The 24,227-nt window shown below is 35.3% G+C and overlaps 1 protein-coding gene across 3 annotated transcripts in view; it reads left to right on the forward strand.

Annotated features, from left to right (window-relative positions):
* Window positions 1-24,227, forward strand: part of LOC128981884 (paired box protein Pax-6-like) — an 88,072-nt gene that overhangs the window by 44,017 nt on the left and 19,828 nt on the right. For all 3 annotated transcript variants that reach the window (XM_054400861.1, XM_054400862.1, XM_054400863.1), the window contains exon 5: window positions 22,214-22,439. In XM_054400861.1, the coding sequence (XP_054256836.1) occupies window positions 22,214-22,439 (226 nt within the window). The remainder of the gene's footprint in view (window positions 1-22,213; window positions 22,440-24,227) is intronic.

The raw sequence follows: 24,227 nt of genomic DNA on the forward strand, positions 1-24,227 counted from the left end.
CCTATTTTAATCAAGGTTTTCTGTTCCGATGCAGTCGAACGCAAGGGGTTTGCGATGATCTGCGGAGTCTAATGATCTGACGAGGATAACGACGGTTCCTGGTCATTGGAGCTCAAACTGAGGTCTGCGTCGTTAAAGTCTTCCGTACACCGATGTCACTGCAGTGGAGTGTCGTGTTTTACGCAGGTTAATCAAAATCACATTTTCTGCCTTTACCTGTCACCATCATTCGATTTTACAAGCTGTTTTAACATATCAATAATGATTGTTTTTAGTGTTTTCGTTGAGACTAAAGTAGTTCTTTAGATCCTTGGAGGTAAAAAAATAGGTTTAGTCGAAGAAGTCAGATATATTTATCTCTTTTTTGAACGCCATGTTGATCATCTATCATACTTTAACACATCGTACAGTCACTTAAGAAAACATTTCTGCACCCTTGATGTGATTTTCACATGTTTATTTAGGTTTCCCAATTTTCTTACAATTTTTTTCTTAGTTTTATGACTGGTCATTAGGATTTTGCTTATATCATACGTTTTTGGCGGGTTTCATGAATTTTTCAGTTTAAGCCCTACTGTACTAACAAAATACTTTTGAGAATACATTTTTCCAATTCACGTTCATTACAACTTACAAACCCCACAGTGACAGGCTCCCAACGCACCACAGTCGATATCCAACCCTACTCATTACCTCCACAGCCCTAACTGACTCAAAAGATTAAAATTATTCCAGAACATAATTTCCGACAGCTAGGGGCAACGTGGGGTCGGTGCTAGGGGACTCAGATATTAGGCGATTTTACATCAGTCGGCATCATAGCTCTCGTGTAGTTTGTCCAACAAATTTCTGTCCCCTATTAGGCAATAAATAGGGTGCAATCAGCCCGGGGGGAGGTAATGTTGTTACAGCAGATCTTGTAGAAGCGATCGCTCCAGCGACTCCTGTCAATGCCTTATTCGATACGCCTAATTATTGTATTCACGCGGTCCCCATTGTTGAGCTTGTTTTACATATCGGACCACAGTCCACTGTGGTTACACACACATACACACACGCACTGTGCGTTATGAGGACTGAGTAAATAGAAGATCTTTAGGTTTTTATTCCGTTGCGACTGAACGCGAAGAGATTACACTGATGATGTATGAGTTGTGTTAAAGGGTTTTGCAAAAAGTGTAAAAGTAGGCCATTAGACTGCGTAGAATAACCTTTTCATGGGTGGAAATATTAATGACAAAATCTATATAAATATGTATGTGAAAATTTTTGTTCAAGCTATTGTTTAAGAAATTATTGACGAAATTTCATGACTTTTTGAGACTGACTCCGATCCGAATCCCCAAACGTCACGCTGTGAATATATTTTATTGTTAAGCAAACGTGGACAATTTCCGCAATTATTTCTTAAGCAACTCGACATTACCATAAAGGAACTTCAATCAAAGCGTTTAACGCTTAATATTAAAATATTCGCAACGAGCACATAGTGTTTGTATGGACATTCACTATGATGATGCTAGCGGTTTAAGTTTCGGAGGCGTTGTTATTGGTTACTTCAAACTTTTCGTAAGATGCAACTATTGGTCGGGTTTACAGTCGAAGTGTCACATTAAAGATGAGGTGAACTAATTCAATATGATGGTAATGCGTTATTTCTTCAGTTTCTTTTGAAGGAAACCACATTGAAAACTCGCAATATGACCACAAACAAATTAACATTCATAGCTTCCATTTTTTTTAAGTTTCTATCACAAGGTTGACTTTTCAAATCAATCCAAGGTGATGTCACGTATAACCACTTCTCTTAAGTGCTAGTGTGAAGCTGTTTCCATACGAAACACTTCACTTATCTCAGTACAACTCAGTATTTCTTGGACAAACTAATTGGTTAACACTAATGCCATGCAGATACCACTCGGCCGGGGAAACGGACAGAGGAGCGCAAGTCGTAAAACTGTCAACCCCTTGGCTGAAGAATTCGTCGGGGGTAGGACCAAGGAGCGCAGAGGTGCTCGCGCTCCTTGGTCCTACCCGGGCAAGAAACTAATCCCCTACTTACGAGGGTTGAACAAGACAATGCTTAGGTCGACCCTGTGAGTAAATCCCATTAGTCACGCCTCACTGACTACGCCATTGATTCCAGAATATTTTTACAGTGCAACTTATTACCAAACTAATGTTGTATCAACAAATTACCAGGCCACTTTCGAATTTAAATTGCAATATAAAACCTGATCCTTCAGTTGAATATTGAACCACATTTAGATTTTGTTTATAAAGCAGTTAATAAAAATAAGGTAGGTGACTTTAGTCTTCATGGTGTGGATCTAAAATAAATCAATGGAATTGATTGAAAATTAGTAGGTGTATTCACTTTTAATGACTGCTTTAAACAAACATAATATTTAAAAATAAAGGGGTATTGCATCGTTAGTTTTACCAAAGATTACATGTTTTACCTTCGAAAATGTGTTGAACCCTATTAAAATGTGCAAGTTTGCAATGGGCCCCCTGGTTATTAAATACACATTTTTTATAATATATATCCATTTGAATACAATTAACTGCTTTCAACATTTACCCATCATTGATAGAAAACAAACCTGAATTTTACATCTTAGTTTTATAGGTAATTTAAACGGGCAGAAACCATATCTTCTTTATGATACAAATCCTATCTTATCCATTGAAAGTATACTTTTAATATACATTGAAAGTATATTAAATGGCAATGGGATAACCTTAAGGAAAACAATTTTTAGAGGAAGGGGTAGGAGGGGGATGAATCATAGATATATTCTCAGAGTTTTGGCTAGTTCGGTTACGTGACCCCCCCCCCACCCTTTCCATGCGCCCTTGTACGCGCATTTCATACCAATACCTGTACCATAACAATACAATTATAAATAGATTACAAAAAAGCAAGTAGTAACTTGATATTTCATAAATATCATATTGACTAGCATAAACAAACTATACCCGTGCAGCGCCTATTTTATCCTAATTAACAATATAAGTTACTTTGTAGTTTTTCAGACACGACGGCAAGAGTCGAATTTGACTATGTTTATTGTATTTGTGTCAAAATGGTGTTTTTATGAGGAAAATTGTGTACTATTTGGAATCATATATATCTTTTTACAAAAATACAAAATGGACCATTCTCAATTCAATTCATATTTCTTAGGAGGTAAACTTTACTTTTGTTATGCCAACAGTGATAAAATCAAATCACAAAAGGGAAAATTTTAAATATTTACACAGCCAACACTTTATATGGTAGCATATATCATATTCCATATAATTTTAAGGGTATTCCAACTCGAATCAACCCCCTAATTTAAACTCAATTTGTATTACTTTCTTTTAGTTTTCGAATCATCATTGGTGTTTTTCACCATGTAAAACACGTTTGTGGAATTGCTAAACATTGTCCGCCACAATGTCTAAATAGGAACATGTCACAACGTCAAACAACTTAATTCATTGTTACTAATGTTTGTAGGGCCTAAAAATGTCTAAACTTTAGGCCTACGGTTCGATGTTTTTTTCAAAAATAACTTTTTTCTGGCTGGATATATAAGTTTGATAATTTTACCCCGAAATCATCTGTTCGCATTATTTAGATTAAACAGTGATTGTTACTTTGCCGAAAAAATCGCAATAGCCAATATTACATTGTTGAGGCTGATTAATAGTGCACTCTGATTCGGATTTCTTGGCCACAATGAATTATTTTTACCCTTGAGTCTGTGACATGAGCTAGTTAATGTACCAATTAATGGACGCGTTGCAGAAAGTCAACAGTCCCGGAAGGTCAAATAATTTATACCTGTGCCGCTAGGTCAAAAACTACAATATTTGCAGTGTCTGTAGATCAAAAATCCCAGTAAGTCAAATAGTACAGTCCGGGTTAAAAACGTAGTCTATGTTAAAGCAATTGACTTATTGGGTATTTGACCTAATGCAACAGCAGTTTTAATATAACGAAATAAGATAAAATATAAGTTTAGTTTCGCTGAGTCAACAGTGCCGGAAGGTCAAAAGTATAATCTGTTAAAAACAACGATAGTCCTCTCGACGCATGACTTCAATAATTTCGTGTTTTGGTGCACTTAAAGTTGTGCTAAAATTTTGAAAATTGGCACAGAGCTTCTTGGTTAGTCCTACTCAATGACTATTTTGTTGGAACTTTAAACTATTTACCGATCTAATTAATAAAAAATTATATGTATGGTGAAATAGTTGTAAATCATGATTTCTAACATGAAAAAGTTAGCAAGCGAGATTTTTGTTTGTTTTTGGGTTAGAGAGATTTTGTCTGTGGCAAAGTTGTAGCCAAAAGTGTGATGCGTAAAATATATTTTTTAAAAATTTTTACAATCAGTGGTTCAATAGATAACTTGGGTTGAAGAGGACGGCAAATTTAGCATTTCGCAACGCATGGAAAGAACTACATCGTACGATGCGACTGCTGAGTGGACTTTTAATTTACAGTTCTAAGGACAAGAAATAGATGAATATACAGATCACCAGTACGAATTATTCCATTCATATTATTTATAAAACATCTTTCTGTATTACCAGCTTACATTTTTCACTTATAAGAATACATCATAAACAGGGTGTTAAAAATAAGTGGGGAGATACTTTACCTAGTAATTCCTTGGGTAAAAATAAACAGATAATCGAGGATAACATTTTTCCAAAATCGTTTCGTTAACCAGATATCCACCATTTTGTATTTTTTACATACAAATATTTATCTTTGCACTTTTCCAACCGATGTTTATGAAACTTGGTATGTATGTTAAGGTAGGAGAGACCCATGTTATCAAAAAATATTCATCTCGATTCACCCTAAAATTTCAAAATTTTACACTTAACTACAATATAATATACTTTACTACACCACACCTACACCACACTACACTATCACCATAAATCTTTAACAAAATAAAACGTTAGCATTTTTAAAATCCAAAGTAAATCAATATAATCTTTCTTTTTTGAAAAATATATTTAAAAAAGGCGATGGTAAAATAACGACAGGCGAGTTTCGATCTGGGTGTTTCAGGTTTGAACCTAGGAGGATTTAACAATAATTAACATTAATGTTTAATCCTCCTAGGTTTGAACTGATTGAGAGGAATACATGAAATCGAAGGGGGAGGTAGCAGCAAGTGCACTAGTACTTACTAGTGTCCAATTACAATTTTATGGATTTAACCAAAACCTTTTCTATTTCACTTATTTTCAGCTGTTAAATTTCAAACGATACGTTTTAGCTACATCATTTACATTATTATCATCATCATCGTTTGAGTTTGGGTTTGCGGCAATGTATTTTTATAAATAAAACCTTTAATTTGATACCAAACTTGACCTCTGCTAATATTAATTGACTGTATGGACTATTAATTAACAGCTGTGTCTAAGGATCATGTCGGCCTTCGTCACTAACAGGACAACAAGATCGCTCCACTCATCACACACTCATCTCCATTCATACTTGGCTTAAAATACATACATTTTTATGGTCGGCATTTCAAAAACAGGTAAAATAGTATTAAAATTATATAAGATTTTTCTCTTAGTCTTTGTGGTCCATCCCCCTTAAGGGATAAAAAAGTGATAATAGCTTAAGACAGTAGATATTTATGGCTATTATTGATATACCAAGTCTCACTACTTTATCTATATTGTTAAAAAAATATAGCCAATCCATGACTTTTCAACCATACTATATAACGCCAACACGAAATTTTTCCGTTGAATTCCTCCGAATTTCTTAGGCGATTTTGACCAATCATGTCTCATTAGAAAGAGTGTGTCACGTACATTTGCAAACCAACCTTACATTTTTTAAATCCCTTGGGCTCAGCCCCAGTGGCTCTTAAAGAACCGATGATTTATTTATATTAGGATCAGCTCAATTAGTTGCTGTTATGCAATTCAGGGATATAATGTTGGCTACATTTAATGTTACTGATTTGTTTGAAATACTATATTTACTATTTCAATTTGGGTTTGCTGGATAATTTAATCCATTTTACCAAACAAAAAAAATTAATGGACAAAGTACTGTATTTCATGAGCAATCATTGAAAGGGCCGATTAAAGTCCTCATCAACCAAAAGAATGCCTACTAAAGCAAATAAAATTGAGACGAACATGTAATGCACGAAATCAGGTGGTTCTTAAGTATGTGAAAAAATGTATCGCTATTCAAAAACAGACGGAAAACTTTTAAACATATTCGTGATAATGGGTGTAACATGGCTACATCATCAATGACAAACGTGGACAACCTTAATACGAGTGTGAGTAAGTCCGAAAACAACTCGAAAAACAATAAGCAATAAATTGCAAGAACCGTTGCTTATATCATTGGGTATACACTATCTACTGACGTGTATACTCAATGCTTATATGTATCGAACCGTTATATGTACATCGTGAGTATTTCCATTAGTTGTTCCAATTAGTTGTGTGTCCATTAGTTTAATATTTAGGTTGTCTCTTTTAAAGTCAGCGGAAATTGTAACCGTTATTACCCTTGAAATAATGTTTGTGTAGTACTTTGCAATCCTACCAATGCTTATAGAATCATACGATTACAATTTTCTGGTTAGAATATGTCGCATAGAGTGGTGACTACTGTATCTAGTTTTCTTAAATTCAGCCGCCATTTTCCAAAATGGCGGCCAAATTTGAAATTTCTTATGGAACCCCCCTATATTTTATCATGTTTTCGGATAGAATAGGTAATTTAAAAACTTTTTTACCCTTGACATTTTTTCGATAAACCCACTCGTTTAGGAGTTACAGCCTATGGAAAAATGACTTCCGGTATACATTTTACATCATGTAGCTCATAAACAAGTAAGTTTATAGAAAAAATGCGAAGAGTAAAAAAGTCTAACAATTGCATCCACATTCCAAAAAGACCATAAAATTCATTAAAAATATGAATTATATTATTTAAAAAATGGCGGCAAACTTGAAAAGTGGAAAACGTTTTATTTTATAGTCTTTAAGGAATGTAGATGCAATTCTAAGACTAATTTACTTTTTGCAATTTTGCTCTAAACTTACTCGTTTAGGAGCTACATGATGTAAAATGTACACCGCAAGTCATTTTTCCATTGGCTGTACTCATAAACGAGTGGGTTTATCGAAAAAATGTCAAGGCTAAAAAAGTTTTTAAACTGCATATTCTATCCGAAAACATGATAAAAAAAACTAAAATCATATTTTTAACTGCCACAAAAAATAAAGGAATGTCCCCCATTTAAAGTTTTCTCTAATTCTTACCGTTTCCGATTTCCCAATGGTGGCCTCCTTGAGTTGATCACCCTGTATATATGAATTTGAACGGATAGTGTTTTTGGCCTCTAGGGACTCAAAACGAAAAATTACATCGGTCCCGGGTCCAGGTGTTGCCATGAGTACTACGGTAATAGCTTATTCCCTATATGCGAAATTCGCTAAAAACTTAATAATTCTATAGAATAACTAACTGTACCCGCTGGCTTTGCCCCGTTTAACTAATTAATTTTCAAGATGAGCTCGTTCGCATGACTCAATCACGTCCTGGTTGAAGTTCGTTCGCTACGCTCACTCACCTTTAGGTTGGAGCTCGTTCGCTGAGCTCACTTGCCTTGGGGTTAACTCGCCTCCAGGTTGAAGTTCGTTCGAAACGCCTACTCAGCTTTTGGTTGCAAATTAGCTGTTGTCATAAATTGATTAATTGACACAGCTTTTAAGATTCATTAATTCCTTTTAAATATGAAAAATCATAAGGTTAACATGGGAAACTCCAGAGCCACTGGGGCGAAGCTCGAATGCCCTATCATAATAAAAATTACTTTGTTTTCCTATTTAATGCCCAAAGAATCGGTGTATCGAATTTCAGCCTCCTAGGTAAATGGGAAGTTGGAGAATTAGTGATGATGAGTGAGTGAGAGTGAGTGTGTCAGTGAGGGCTTTGCTTTTCATAAGTATACATAGCACATTCAACCAGCTGTTAGTTAAAACAAATTATATTGGACTAAAACAAATCGATGATTACAAAGAATACTTTAAAAAATAATTTGAACATCCTACTACTGTATTTTACTATGCATATTTAATTAATCTGCCATCCTCGTACCGAAGAATTAAATGTATCAATGGTCAGCATTACACATAGCCAACTATAAGCCAACCATAAGTATGTATTTGAATTTTCTTCCAAATGCTGAATTTGTGTCACAAATGCTGAATGTTACAGCTGTTATGTTAAGCAAATTATATTGTACTAAAAGCTAGCTAGAAGCATTGACTTATTGGAGAAGGTTAGCATCGGCTGCTAGACGTTTTAAAAACTAAAACTTAATTTTAAAAAAACTGGGACACTAATTTTAAATTATGGCTTTGAAATTCCCTAGTTCTCAAAATTGTCTTTCTTTCAACATTCAACACAAAACTAATGAAAATCCATCGTCTGGTTGATTCAGAATCGTGAAAAAACCCCATTTACGTTTTAATAGTATGTATGATAGTTTGGACAGGTTTCAACCCTTCCGAGGCGTAATACATTTACACAGTTTATATGTAGACTACATTATAACTCATAAAATAGTTCTACAATTCAATGGATCTCCTTTTACAAACGTATATAATAACCAGAAATTTTCAGATCGTCCTTGCTGGTATTTTATGCCACAAATTTTGACGAAAGGCTATACCTATTTACAGTGTTGACCAAACAGTTGGCAAGAAGCATTAATAGATAAGCTATGTACCAAATATGAAAATTTTAGCTCTATTCTAATTATGACAAAACACGAAGTAACTAAAAGCGAGTTTTGTTGGTGTAGTAAGCGTTGCAGGAGGTCTACTTTACACTCAATCGACGTTCACTTTTATTGCTTTTGATCTTCCGGCACTGTTGACTCAGCGAAACTGAACTTGTATTTTACCGTATTTCGTTATATTAAAACTGCTGTTGCATTAGGTCAAGTTCCCAATAAGTCAATTGCTTTAAACATAGACCACGTTTTTAGCTCGGACTGTATTATTTGACTTACTGGGACTTTTGATCTACAGACACTGCAAACATTGTAGTTTTTGACCTAGCGGCACAGGTATAAATTATTTGATCTTCCGGGACTGTTGACTTCCAGCAACATTCCCCAATTAATTGTACTGTTACCATTAACAGACAATAGCACTTTCTTTAGGAACCTCCACTGGTAACGAATTTGTAAAGTCCATCGCCACTGATTGTAAGTTACTTATAACGAAAAGATGTAAGTGAAAGTTTGCTTGAAGAACATTTCACTAATTCGATCAGAATTTGTTTTCATACGACGTATTATTTCGTCACATTATTGGTACCTAGTGACGTTTGCCAAAGACGGTATAAGCTTTGAAGAAAACTTGTCCAATATCATTTCAAAACGTGCAGAGGTAGAAAACATGTGAAAAAATCTAAACGAACTATCTCTTTTCGATTGCACCAGAAGTTATGCATTTTACTCGTCCAACATATTTTTATTTGTAAGGTTTTGAGATAGATCTTTAACCGGAGCGTAAACAGAGAAAGTGTAATTCCTAATTATCCTTACAGTGCATGAAGCTTTGAAGATAAATAATATATCAAATCACCCAAAGTAAATAGGTACACAATCTTTTCGTCATTTATATCAATACTTGGGTCCTAAACTTTACAACCAACTTCCGCTTCAAATTGAAAATACAAGAAATTTAAAATATTTTTGTTAAAGAACAGCTGGCAGATACAATATTTGTTATTTGATTCTAGAATCATCAGTGTATTTTTTATTATAAATCAATTTATAATAATAATGTACCGTGCGGCTCGATGAGCCGCATAGTATGAAACGCCGAGGAAAACGTTATCCTTAAATTCGAGTTGAGTTGTTTAAACACTTGTTAGAGAGTAATTTTAAATATCTCTATTTGCGTCGTCAAGGTTCACCTACTTTATTTCTGCTCTCAGTTTTAACTGACAACTTCTAATGAATGGTAAATGATCTGCTTCAATTCGAGTTAACATGTTGCAACACAGTTTTTCCAGCATTGAGTATTGAAGAAAACTGTTGCCGGCTGCACTTTACTTTACGTCCTACACTCATTCGAATGAAAATATCGATTGTTCGATTGCTTCAATCGATTGCGTTTGGTTAGTTAGGTTAGGTTAACCTTACCTAATTAACCAAACGATATAACTTATCGAACAATCAATATATCGATCGATATTTTCTTTCGAATGAGTGTAGGACGTAAAGTAAAGTGCAGCCCTGTTGGCTCACTGATTACCTGTGTTAAGTAATTTAAGTTGGGTAATTGTATGCCTTTGATTTGAGACATCCCCCTAATAAAACGAATTTTCTCCGTAGAGAATCCTGAAAAGTGGGGTGATATCAACCATTTCATGTGCTCAATTTTTACCCAAAAACTCTGGGTTACCAACTGGACAGCCACAATCCGCTTTTAATAGGCTAAAGCAGCAAGCAGCAACACCTTTGAAAGTTGGTTAACGTATTTTAACGTATAAGTTACTGTGACTGACAGACAACAGTGTTGTCTGTCAGTCACAGTAACTTATATGCCCCACATCAGAACGTTCTCACGTTGTTCAGTAGAGTTTCCTCCTATCCCAAAGTTTTGGAAGTATGGATTCATTTGTCGAAATAGGTTGGATAACTCTTGTAGCTATAAGATTTGGATACAAATTTCATTTGATCTTTTTGAACAGCGTATATTATTTGCCTCTCCTGAATAATAAAAATAAACTTGACCGTAACTATACTCGATCGTTGAATAAGTTACATAAACACTAATTCCTTCACTTATGTTTTGTCTAATATTGAAACTTAAACTTTTAATAGCAAATGAGTTTTTGGAACTTCTTATTTTTTACTTGAAATGTCTGGAATGTGTTGGTGAATTCAGTCAAACCAGGCCTCTCATTTACTACTCTCCTCATACGCATAAGATATCATATTACTAATTGTCTCATCCTCAATATTACAAACATTAATATTTACTCCCAAAAAGCTAAATAAGTTACTTTTTATAAACAGCTGTTTTTTGTTTTTAAAATTGTTCTATGCATTTCTTATGGAGAAAATCCGACCTTTGAGAGAGCCCTACGCCCTTAGGAGTAGGAATTTAAAAATTATAAAACCTTATTGCAAAACTACATATTGAGACGAATCTTTTGACACCTTAAACGTTGAAATTGGTCCACTAATAAGGGAGGAGTTGCGTTAACAAAAAACGGCTTCACGTATTATATAGATTTACTTTGCAACTAGTAACTAAAACAGTACTTGAATAAAGACCAGTTTTAATGTTTCAACAAATATTATAATTGTAGGCCTATACAGTGTTCTGTAATATAGGAAATAAATTAATTGATTTAATATTTTTTAATTTGTTAAAACTAATCAACACGTTTAGTATTATGATTGTCTTGTATAAAAATATTTCATACGCCTAAGTCTAAAGCGACGACTAACTAAGTGAAATAAATTAAAACCACTTTTGTGATTTCGGAAAAATAGTCTAATCATTAGTAGTACCCTAGTTTTATGTGTGTTAAAGAATTTCTATTTTGCGATTGCCACATAAAATAAAAGCAAAATTTAAGTTGAAATTGAAGGTCAATTACTCGGGTGAACTGACCCGAGTGACCCGACACCCCAAAAACTGGAATGGGCTGTCGTGAAAGGGAAATCTAAGAAATTGCAAATGAAATTCATTCGGAGTAACGTAGGGGATTAACGGGACCTCCATGTACGCTGTTCACTCATAATTCCTTTACATTTCCAAGTATTGACTGTTTATGTTTTGGACCAAACAATAGGTCGAATAGTTTGTACCAGATGCCTACGACTACAATTTACAACAGGTAGTACGTTCACCTTTCCTAGTAATAAATTCATAGTTTGTTCCTCAATTAACAATGAGACATATTGTGTTATTGTTCTAATACAAGTGAGAAAAAATCACCAATTTGTACTGTCGAAACGACAATTTAAATATCAACCCATGAGTGATCAATACACAGTCTAAAGCCGCGTTTACGCGAGGCAAGTAGAGCAGGCAGGTTACTTACCTCTAATGTATTTCAACCTACAGCACAGAAAAAACTACGATAATTTAAGATTTATAATTCTCTTATTTGATTCTAGTCTCAAAAGTATTATTATAATTATTTTCTTCATAAATTATTCAATTATATCTTTCATTAATAATTTACTTCGTAACTGGTAACACTACTTGAATTAAAACCAGTCTTAATTTGTATTATAGTTTACTCTTTTTTATCCGTCCAGAGTACGTGCTGGTTATTGTTATTTGAATTTATCATTAAAATATATGTAGTAATTATGAGTCTATAACATCTACCTAAAGTATTCTTAAACCATTACTTTGGAAATAGCCTAGTAAATTCTGATTATTTGTGCTTGACTAATAAGTTAGGAATAAATAATTATAGGAACTTAAGGGTAAAGGTTTTCATTAGATAACATTTTATGTCGGCAATATTACGGTTAAAAACTAATCGAAACAAAACAATCGATTTACTTTCAGATATTTCCAATAATATACTACTACGACAATATACTTTCAGAAAAACCTAAGTTATTCTTATACAAAAAGTATTTTTAAATTTAAACAAAGCCTATGTAAAAATACACTACTTTTTGAAGTAAATTTAGCCCAGGCACATTGTCATTTGGCAAAAATATCACTTTCAGCAATAAGCTCCTCACCCATCTAAGCCGGAAATGCACAACATAATATGTTGTTCTTAAGAATAAGTTTCAAGAATGGTATGCATTGCTCCTAAATAGTACGAACGTCCGGTACTAGAATTGAGTCATTCAATATCATAACTCAACCACGAGAGAAAATTCCACGTGTTTCCGTAGGACGAAGGGTGAATCACCGGTAGAGAGAGGATCAAGACAAATTACGTAGAACCATGCATGTTTTAAGCAATAGTCGTCATGCCTTCAAAGCTATTTTAAAATTATACAAACTATACCTGCAAAACAAAATACTGTACATCATTTGATAATAATTCTCAGAGAGCAAGTTTAACCGTCTCACATAATCTAATATGATTTTAATCATAATAAAATAATGCATATTTAGTTCCGCACTACTTAGTACTAAACATTTAATTTGTATTAAACTGCACTTAAAATATGCAGTGTGTCTGTATTTAAAATGGGCTGATTAACGTCGGACAAAAACAAATTGTTTTTAAGATAACTACTTCGAATACTTAATACAGTATCTTAATGTTAATGTTTCAAAATTACTCATTACACTTTAATTTTTAAGTGGTGTATTCAGTGAGGCGTGACTAATGGGATTTACTCGCAGGGTCGACCAGCCATTGTCTCTTTTAATCCGTATAAGTAGGGGATTAGTTCTTTGCTCGCGTAGGACCGAGGAGCGCAAGGTACCTCTGCGCTCCTCGGTCCTACCCCTACGGTTTTTATTTATGACCTCCCATTAGAGGAGGTATTGTGCGCTCCTTGGTCCGCGAATCACTCGGCCGATGAAAGAAGTCGACGTTGTGGAAAAATAATGCAATTACATGTCGCTGCGTGTGACGACGGATTACACGTCCTTCGTTACGTCAAGCGTGGGATAAACCCACAAAATAACGTGTCGCGCACAATGGCTTGTTTAACACGATCCGTTCTGTTCCGCGGGGGTGCGCGGGTGTGTGAGCGTGTGCGTGTGTGAGGGGGTTTACGCAAGTCGCCCGCTGCCCGGTTTCCGCGCGAACGGTCGCGAAGAATCGCCCGATCAGCCGCATCTGGCATCATTGTTGCCCAAACTCCACGCTCTTCAAGATAGGATTAAGTTATAGGGTGACTCTCAAAAACAGGATCCATTTATCTCACTCGTAGACACATGTTCGGTGGACATCTGGGTCGTATCTGCGACAAGGTTGTTGTGAGTGGAGGCGATGACTTGATTGCGACATACGACACACGCCGGTGACGTCATGCGGTTGGTACTGTACGCTTCCAGACGTTACATTGTAGCAAGTTGTCACACAACATTCGTTGACAACTCAATCAAATCTCCGGATCACCTGCATCCAGGATGGGTACACAGAAATAATCACTCTGGTTGAAAATGGTTGGTAACACTGGGTAAAACTACAACATACATGTTTAAGTTGTGCATAGTAAACTAATCTCAAGGCGAACTGTGTCTTGTAAAGTAGCTTCCATAACAAAAGCGTGACTTGCGTAATCCGTCTGCAAAAGTGAAAAGTTGCAGAGAACTCAACCAATTTCTTCCTACAGTATTTTCAACATAATCACTGGAAATCGGAATTTCAACCATAGTTTACTCTCTACAGAAACATCCTGAATTGGTAGCATTCGTTGGTATTTTAGGAACCATAAATTATCCATAGTTTTCAAGAACTTTTGTTTGTTTTAATTCCTCCGCAATTCCATCAGCAATAACTATTTTTACTGATTACACGTAAATATACTAATTTTCACCAATACAAACAAACAAAAGAGCGCCAGTTCAATACCTAATGGTCTACATCAACAGCACTATGGCCCCATTGTTGGACTATATCTAGTAGTTCAAGTGTGCCTGTGTAGTGCTGTAGTGGTCAGGATTACCCAGAATCCTCCACTCCACTACAATGCTCATTCATCCCATTATCCTCCAAGTCCGATTCCGCGACACAATGTCCTTATTATTTCTTACCTCGCAATCCAGTTGCACGGTATAGTGCTGGCTCAGTCAGTGGAACGCCATTCATCGGAGCTCTATCGGTCGTCAATACTCCAAAACATTCCTCCACCAACGTTTTCTCCTTCCAATTTCAGTTTTACTGTTCCTCTTAGTGGAATTTTACAAAATTGTTGCCTTCAATTAAATGTACAATTAAAGCAAAAATCGTAACATTTTTTTATTTACGTAATATCTTGGAGCAATAATTAATTATGAAACGTATTCGAATGGTATTTTATGTTTCCATGGTTTCTTCACAATAACAGGCCTCCAAGTCGTCCTACTTTTCCTACTTTTTAGTAGGAAAGTAGGAAAAGTCCTACTTCTTACACATTTGTCCTACTTTCCTACTTTTTTATAAAAATTATGTCGATTTTGCGATATTTTATTACACTTATTATTAATGTTTACTTATCAATATTTCCCAATGAGAAGTTTTTTCCTAAAAAATATGACTGACTGAGATATATTTTTTTATAAAACAATCTGTTAAATGATTTTAAATTTTAATTTATAAGTTCCAGTACTGGTAGTATCTGAATGGTTAATCTTATCAACATTGTTATTGGGTGAAAACATTTTTTTTTCAAAGACATGGCAATACTATTGTGATAGAAAATAAAAATTGTGATTATTATCAGTGCTTACTATTTTGACATGTCTTTTAGATTCCCCAATGAAGTAAACTGAGGGGAAATCAATGCTCCTGGGGAGCCCTGGGATACTAGTTCAAAAGTAGTTAACTTAGCACTTATCAGTCCAGTGTTTCCCTGATTAGCCTAAACATGATTTTTTGACATAACTGTATTCAAAATAAATTAAGGCTTAAGTTCAAGTTTAAATGTCCAAGACTCACTGGCTCAAATAGTTTTTACTCATTACAATTCAAACATTCCTACTACTTTTAAGATAGCTCTAATCTAACTAATTCAAAATACTTTTGGAACATATTTTTAGAATTTTATATTATATATAGTTCCGTACCTTATAGGCCTACTTAAATAACTATTCATGCTTCTGTTTTCCACCCAAAAAAATTCATTTTACTTTTATATTAATTTTAGTTCTGAAATATTAAATAATATAAAAAAAAGAACAAATTTCTTATTTACAGCACCATTTTAAACACAAATTAGGGCTGGTTGGTAACGTTAGGGAAACATATTTATTTTTATCCTTTATTTAATGCTGCTTGTTCTAAATATTTTTTCGTGATGACTGTAGATAATGACACCTTAACATTTTAATTTCTCTTGTGCGTTACTTCTGAATATTTGGTGTACAATCTCAGCTAAAACTTTATCCGGCCTTTTAGTTGAAGATTTTTAAAATAAAAATAATTAATTATTGATATTAATTTTAAAATTTATATATAGAATTATTTTAGTTATGTTTCCAAATTGTCTGGACATATTTTGTATACTTCTTTCTTGGGCTAAATCCGGGGTTTCCTAGGCGCGGAAGCGGAGAGCGCAGAGAGGAACGCGGAGAGCGGACTCCACTTGTCTTAGGTAATTTAATGTTTCTGTTTTCCCAAAAGAACACCATGTTAATTTCTTTTCCGCTCTCCGCGTTCCTCTCTCCGCTCTCCGCTTCCGCGCCTAGGAAAACCCAGCTTAAGACAAACAAAATTCCAATATAAGTATGGGTCTAAAATGCCTAGATTTTAATTTGTCGGTCTGTTTGTGATTTTTAAGAATTATTTTATATCTTGGGCATTTTCAAGATAGAACTTTTAAAATGGATATAAATGTGTATTTTAGAAGGTGATAAGAGCTTGCAAAGTTTCGATCCAATATCTCAAGCCGTTTCAATATGGCAGCCATTTAAAATATTTAATGCCAAATTTAATTTGAAACCGTAAATATTTAGAATATAGTTTCCTGGATCAAAAAGATAGAGAATTCAAATACAAATCAAATGAGACCTTGTTTTTTAAAATCTGATGACAAACAACCAAATCAGTTTTTTCTAAATTTGTTTACGCAATTTAATAGGACTACCCATACTGCTCTGAAAAATAACAAATAAGAATACAGTATGGTAGTGCTATTAATTTGCGTAACCGAATGTTGAAAAAAAAACTTATTTATGGTTGTTTGTCATCCGATTTTACAAACAAGGTCTCATTTGATTTGGATTTGAATTCTCTATCTTTTTGATCCTGGAAACCATTTTATAAATATTTACGATTTTCATGAAATTTGGCATTAAAGATTTTAAATGGCTGCCATATTGAAACGGCTTGAGATATTGGATCGAAACTTTGCAAGCTCTTTTCACCTTCTAAAATACACATTTATAACCATTTTAAAAGTTCTATCTTGAAAAATGCCCAAGATATAAAATAATTTTTAAATGTCACAAACAGACCGACCAACAAAAATTTAGGCATTTTTAGACCCATGCATACTTATATGGAATTTTATGTTTGTCTTAGCCCCAGAAACAAGTCCACAAAATATGTCCAGACAATTTGGAAACACCCTGTATATTTATATACACTATTCTATTTGATAAACTATTGTGTATGCTAGTATTATTTGGTTTTTAATATATATTGTATCAGCAAAAAAGTTCGATTTGTAGGCTATGTAAAGTTAAGTCCTACTTTTCAGTAAAAAGTCCTACTTTTTGCTGAAAAAGTCCTACTTTTCCTACTTTTTTGAGGTCAAAAACCACTTGGGGGCCTGCAATAATAAACACAATATTGTTTCGAGTTCAATTTTTCAAAAATATGTCACGCTTTTCAAAGGAACATCTTGTAACGAATCTTAAAAGTGTCTTAAACATTTGAATTGAAAGTCTCGATCAATTTACTTACTGTAATTATCTTTGGAAATCCATAGATTAAACATTTTATTTGATACCCCCCTCCGCAGCAAACCTGTAGTTTTAAGTTAACGTTCAATGTGATTGGATTATCACCAAAATATGTCCTTAAACATGTTATCTGATTTATTTCCTATTTAAATAACATTAGTTTAACGAGGACTAAGGTTTACTGTTTAAGAGAAGGACATTTTTTTGTGGAATGCTAATACTGTATGTAGCTTAGAATGAAATAAATAAACTTGCCATCCGTAAACAAGCAAACTAAAACATTTATCCATGAGTATTCACCAAAGAATAGCATGAGAATGTTCAATTACAGTTTTTCTGTTTTATCCTTAATCCTTTTTTGTGTAAAATAAAGCTGAAGCATTGTATTTGTTTTTAAGCTCTATAAAGGGATTGTAACAACAGTTTTGAAAATTTGACTGTTTTAATGGCTGAAAACATGATTTGGGTCCAGGGACCCATCGATGTATGGTTTTACCGTGTCACCTACGATAATAGCTTCTTATTACAGGAAAATTTCACCAAAATCCAAACAATATAAATTTAAGTAATAAACAAAATATTCGTTTAATTATCAATTTACTTAATTATGTTGTTCCTCAATGTGATCCAAATTGAAATAACTCCCCTTGAATATAACTATTACGAATAAATAAAAAATTGTTATTATCAAATAAATTATTTTGTAATAACTTTGTAGAATATTTAACAAAATCGAGTAGTTAACTAACCTGTAAACTACTTGACTGAACACAGATGGCAGAGACAATTTGTTGAGCGGTTAAGCGGAATGTGTACACGGAATCAATGCTTTGTCGCCAAAACTAACGGAGTGAGTCAATGCCATCAGGATATTGCTAGATTGACGCTCCTCACAGCCAATCACGTGCAACTTACAACTCAGCTGTGACAAATCAGCTGTTACAACTCAGCTGTTGGTATATTATAATTTACTTAAGTGATAATCACTGATTATAAAATACATATCTTAGAATATTGTCTCAATTTGAGATGCGTAATATTGTAGACTGACCAACCACAAGGTACTGTAGTATTATTTATCTATGGTTATATTATTGAAGAAATATTTTTATTTACCTGAAAGTACAAAAATTCGTCAAATAAAACTTGTAATAATATATTTACTCTTTTACTGAAACTTTCTACTCACTAGACGGTAAATATATATAAATGATAGTAAGTGGTTCATACTTTTATTTATATTTGGTAGGTACTTTTATGATATAATAATTTATGAATAATGATTTGATACCTTATTATTAAAAAAACACCCCATAAAACGTTGTGTACAATACTTTAAACCTTGGTGGTGACCTAAAGTTTACGATCTGCACGAGGTTTCAAAATACTAGAGTACAAAATGTATTAATTTTTAGATGGTGTTGAACTACAGCAGTTTATTGAAAAGCCTACTAAAAGACAAGTTAAAAAATGATTGGTCATTTTGACAGAGCAATAAACAACTTAAAATGAATCGTCCACCCTTGGAAATAGATTATTCGGATGGATTTCGTTATAATTTATTATAATCTAGCTACATTAAATATGAAACCTATCTGTTTTCATTCATTCAGTCACATGTCTTCTTTTTACATGAGATTATTCAAATTGTTCAAATTTTGGCTTGCTTTGGTTGACTTGCTAGAAGCTTGCCTTTCAATTTTTAAATACCAATTACTACTTTGACATTAACTGAACAAATGTTTAGTTTTTACATATTCAAATCACAACAGAAACCACAGAATGAAAACATTTGTTTTGAGCGGAGTTACCTCGCAGAAATAACCCATGGCTCAGAGATAGATCAAAGATGACTGTAGAGTGCAGAACACATGTAATGTAGTCCCTGATGGTTGTAGTGAAGTGTTTGTACGTCAATGTCAATAGTGCGGAGTTATGATATCAATGCGCCAACAGCTGTTCGACCCCACGCCATTACAGCCACGCGACCGACGTTTGTTCTGCTTGATTGTTTTATCTAGATGTAGACTTGAAGTGTCGAGGGTGGGCGAAATTGACTACGACTTACTTAGGAAAGAGTGTGCTAAACTGAAGGTGGATTGGTTTTTTAATTGAGTCGTAAATGTGTAGAGAAAATATGGTCAAATTGGAAATTCACGTATTTCTACTGTCCACCACATTTTTGGGGTGGCGTGGCTTCATTGTAAACATTGAGTGTGCTCACCTAGCAATTTAAAGGTTGTCAATTGGTTCCATCGAAGTATATAACACTGGATCCTGAGAAAAACACGAAACCCACGAAACACGGTGGAAACAGCAAAAATATTCGGGTTATTTGTATTTATTTTGGGGAAATGTGTGAAATAAAGACTTCGAATGCTTATTGGTCATGACATTAATAAGTCATATCAGCCTAGACCGGAAAGAAATTTAAAGAAAGTTCGCAGTTGCCTTAGAAATATATAAAGACAAACTAACGTTATTCTTTGTGATTCGTTTGTTGGTGTATTATAATGGTATGGCAGGTTAAGCTAGGTAGACTCTCTGTGGTTACAATAGTTGCATAGAAACGTTGTTGTCCATATAATTGCCGTAGTTAAAGTTTTAACTATACAATTTATGATAAATCGGTAAGATCCATTGGACTCTACTTTTATTAAAATAGTTGAAGTTTATCAAGTAAAAACATTCTAAATGAAAATGAGAACGTAGACCAGTTCATAACTTACAAGTTCGATTACTCAATTTCGGAGGGTGGATGATTCATTGGAGTTTTTCATAGTTAATTATCTTTCTCAGTGATTTAACAACATTATTAACGGTTCTTGAGTATTTCAATTAAAACGCAAATGTGCCAGCGGAGGAGTTTAGTGCCAGACGATTGACTCGGGCACACTCGGGCGTGTTCGGCAGTCATCGGCACGCCATCACTCACAAGCTGTCGTCTGCTGACAACGGGGAGCGCGGGAATAAATTATGGCGGGACGCAACACCTAATCGCACAACGCCGATTGGCATTGTGTGTGTATAAACGGGTGTCGAAACTTGACGACCGAAGCGTGGTGATCAAGTCGTCTAGAGATACAAGGGATAGATACATATTCAGGGAATAGATATGGATACAGGGTATATGAGATGTAGGCTAATAAGCTAATAAGGGTGTAGCTGTCTGAACTTGAACAATAGGCCTAAATCTAGGTAGGGGGACAGTAGCGCTCACCTTGCATTTCGAACCTATAACCCATAAACCTTTTAGGGATCCGAAAGTAGACCCAGCTACCTTTGGTCATTGGTCTTTTACTAAATAGTCCTGGTCAAAGATACATCAAAGCTACAAGACGCATCTCACCATAGCCTAACTTACGGACACCTTAGTATAAAATAGGGAGCTGGTCTAGTGATAGAGTGCGTGGGCTCGGTCACCGAGGTCTCCGGTTCAAATCCAGCCAATCACCAAGTCATAATCCGTCTGGGTCTAACAATATGAAAAACTGTTCCGGACTAGAGCCTTGCGTCCTAGAATACAAATGAGCAACAATGATAAAGGTACTGAAAAGCTCAATCCGCCGTCATGATACTGGCATGTATTGGCCGGTAGATGGCAGATAAGTCAGTAGCATCTCTCGTGTGTTGTGTTGTGATGGGTTGGGGTCCGTACAATTGCCACGATACCATCAACCGCCGGCTTTTGTGCGGCCCCCTCCAAAACGCTCCCCTGATAACTCCGCTTTTTGCCAACCTCCGCCTTTCTCTCTTTAAGCGCACGCCTTTAGAGACATACTCCCACTCTGATGGGACCGAGGTACTTGAAATGATTTGGAGGCGGATTATCTGTTTCGGAAATAGACCATCTGCTACACTGAACGACTCACGGCATATGTAGGCCTTATGTAGAGGTCTGTTCGTTGTGTGAATTATTCTATGTCTTTCTAAACAAAAATTGAATTTTAATGATTACAAATTAACAAAGTTTAAAACATTCCTTGTACATCTTAAACAGTTTAGTTAGTATTGCCTCACAATGTCTGAGCTACAAATTGTTTGGTACATCGATCAAAGATTTTACCAGTGACAGTTTACGCTCCAAGAGACATGTATTCGGAAGAATATGGGTTGAAAACGCTTATATCCGATACCAACCGAACTAGTTTGCATAAAGCTAAACATATGTTTCACGAAGTGTGGGTGCTGAGCAAAAGCTCCTGTGTTGTAGTTCCTTGAGAAGTACCGCCTCGAAGTATAGTCTCCATGTCCGATGTCCATGACGTTTAAAGTAAATCTAGCCCAAAGTAACTGCATATTAAGGTATTCTACGTACTAAGCCTTACTTCTTTAAGACTATTCCTATGGTCTTCGAGTCTCAATTATGTATATCGTAACGAAAATATTCTGCACGAAGTTTCGATTATGAGTCAGTGCTCACCTATGCTTGTTGCTGGAAGATATTCGACGTGACTTTAGTCACAATTTTTATGACGTTTATTTGTCTAGCCAATACGAACTGCATTGGATGTTTTTCTTCGGCATTTGTATGTTTAACCTCTGCTCCTATGGCTCTCAAGTCTTCATACACTGTGTTCTGCAGGTTTCCTCCATCAACCGAGTGTTACGGAACCTCGCCGCCCAGAAGGAGCAGCAAGTGTCATCCCAGAACGAGAGTGTGTACGACAAGCTGAGGATGTTCAACGGTCAGACCCCTGGCTGGGCGTGGTACCCTGGTACATCACCCACAGCCGCCCACCTGGGTCTGCCGCCCAACCCAGCAGCCGCCCTAGCGCCTCAGGTCACCCGCGACGACATCCCCAAGAGAGGTCAGTGTCTGTAGAGATAAGTAGAGCTTGTGTTGCGTAAAGGCTTAAATCACAGTGAACCCCTCAATGTAAAGTAATCAGGAGTAAGTTTGAGTAAAAGATCAAAATCTACATCAGAGTTTGGTTTGTCATGTACATTTCATATTTTCAATAATGAAAAAGCTATAACTTGTCAGTTTGCTTTGCTGCTGATAGTTGATTTGGGGGTTTGCTGTGTTATGCCTTTACGTCTGTTATCTGTAAACAAAACATTGCATATGTAGGATAGTCAATAGTCATGGAATGGCTATTATATTACAAACACTCTGTAACGAGACTATGTCTTTTAAGACACAAACCAATTTGGAACAAAGTCATCTCTAAAGAGAGTAATGTTGTCAAGCTGAGTGTCTAGGTATTCCTTAGACTCCTCCTCACCTTAGATAAAGCTCTCGAGAGAAAATTCAATGTGATTAAAGAGCGTTCCGAATTGCTCTGGAAGAATCACCCGCTTACTTTTAATCAGGAGTGAGTAACTCCAATGTTCCCCGAGACGGTCGGTTATTAAACTAAACGTCGTCGGCAGTAAGGGTTGTCCGACTTTCTCTAAATTGCTTTCTTCTACGCGACTCGGAAGGAAAAAGAGACCGGAGGCGAATCGGATGACGAGAAGGCGAAGACAAGGAGAGGAGGAACATCCGAAATAATAACGTTTCAAAGTTACCCCAGTCTCGTGACATGCTTCGCTGCGTCGCTCCCTACCCTTGAATGGCGCTTCAAATACACTAAACTTTGTTGACCACCCCCACCCCCTCCTCCCTACATCTACATAACAACTCAGACTTGACTCTCCTCCTTGTTCAGCGGAGTTTTGACGTCTATTGATTAATATAACTTTGCCTCTCGCTTCCGCGAGTTTCATACCAGATTAAATTGAACTCCGAGCCCAACGGCTGAGAAAATCTGGCGGGCTAAGTTGGGCTGACTCTCGACCCTTCAGGCAAATCTTCAGGTGATAAACACAGCATGCTTCACGTCACCTGACGCTCGTTATCGCGTTTACAGGATAGATTTGCTAATCAACAAACAATCCTCTTTTCAACACTAATTTTGCAAGATTATTAGTTAATTTAAATCCATTATTCGTATCAACAAGCTTTTTTATTTTATTTCTAACTATTAGCTATTCAAACGCTTAAATTCATTACATATTAAGTCATCAATCATGTGTTGATTACAAAATATGTTTTAACGACACTGTACAGTGATTAAGACTTCCTGACTTTGTCTAACATCAATCTTTACTCCCAATAGTACAAGTGTACAAGCCCTTGTGCAGACAGTAGGATTGTGTCATACATGCGTGCATTCCCCAGCACTCAGTGCTTGATCCGATGACCATCCACTCTCTGCCAGATTAGATCCGAGTGCCACAGTAAAGGGCTTTACTAGGACCATTAACTACTGCAAGGTGCGCTAATTCACTGCACTCTACCTGGCCAAGCTCCAAAGGATAAGTCCCTCGTCAACCGGATGCGCTTTACGTTGTCGAATAATGTCTTGTTGTGTGCGTTGGATTATTCTTCAGTATTTTTATGGAAATAATATTCTTTAATTGCTGGATTAATTTTTAGTTATCTCTTAAACCTCGGTTGTATCACGAATCCTAATTGGTTAATGTAAAAAATTACAGTTTTGAATCTTAAACAACAAAAAATAATAGTTTAATTTATACAGATTCTAGGTAAGTAAATCAAGTTAAACTGTAACACCAATATTGAGATTTTCCAAATCTAAAATCGGTCATCA

Source organism: Macrosteles quadrilineatus, unplaced genomic scaffold (genome assembly GCF_028750875.1).
Source record: "Macrosteles quadrilineatus isolate MER2022 unplaced genomic scaffold, UCM_ALF_1.0 Scaffold_55__1_contigs__length_795759, whole genome shotgun sequence".
NCBI classification, from domain to species: domain Eukaryota; kingdom Metazoa; phylum Arthropoda; class Insecta; order Hemiptera; family Cicadellidae; genus Macrosteles; species Macrosteles quadrilineatus.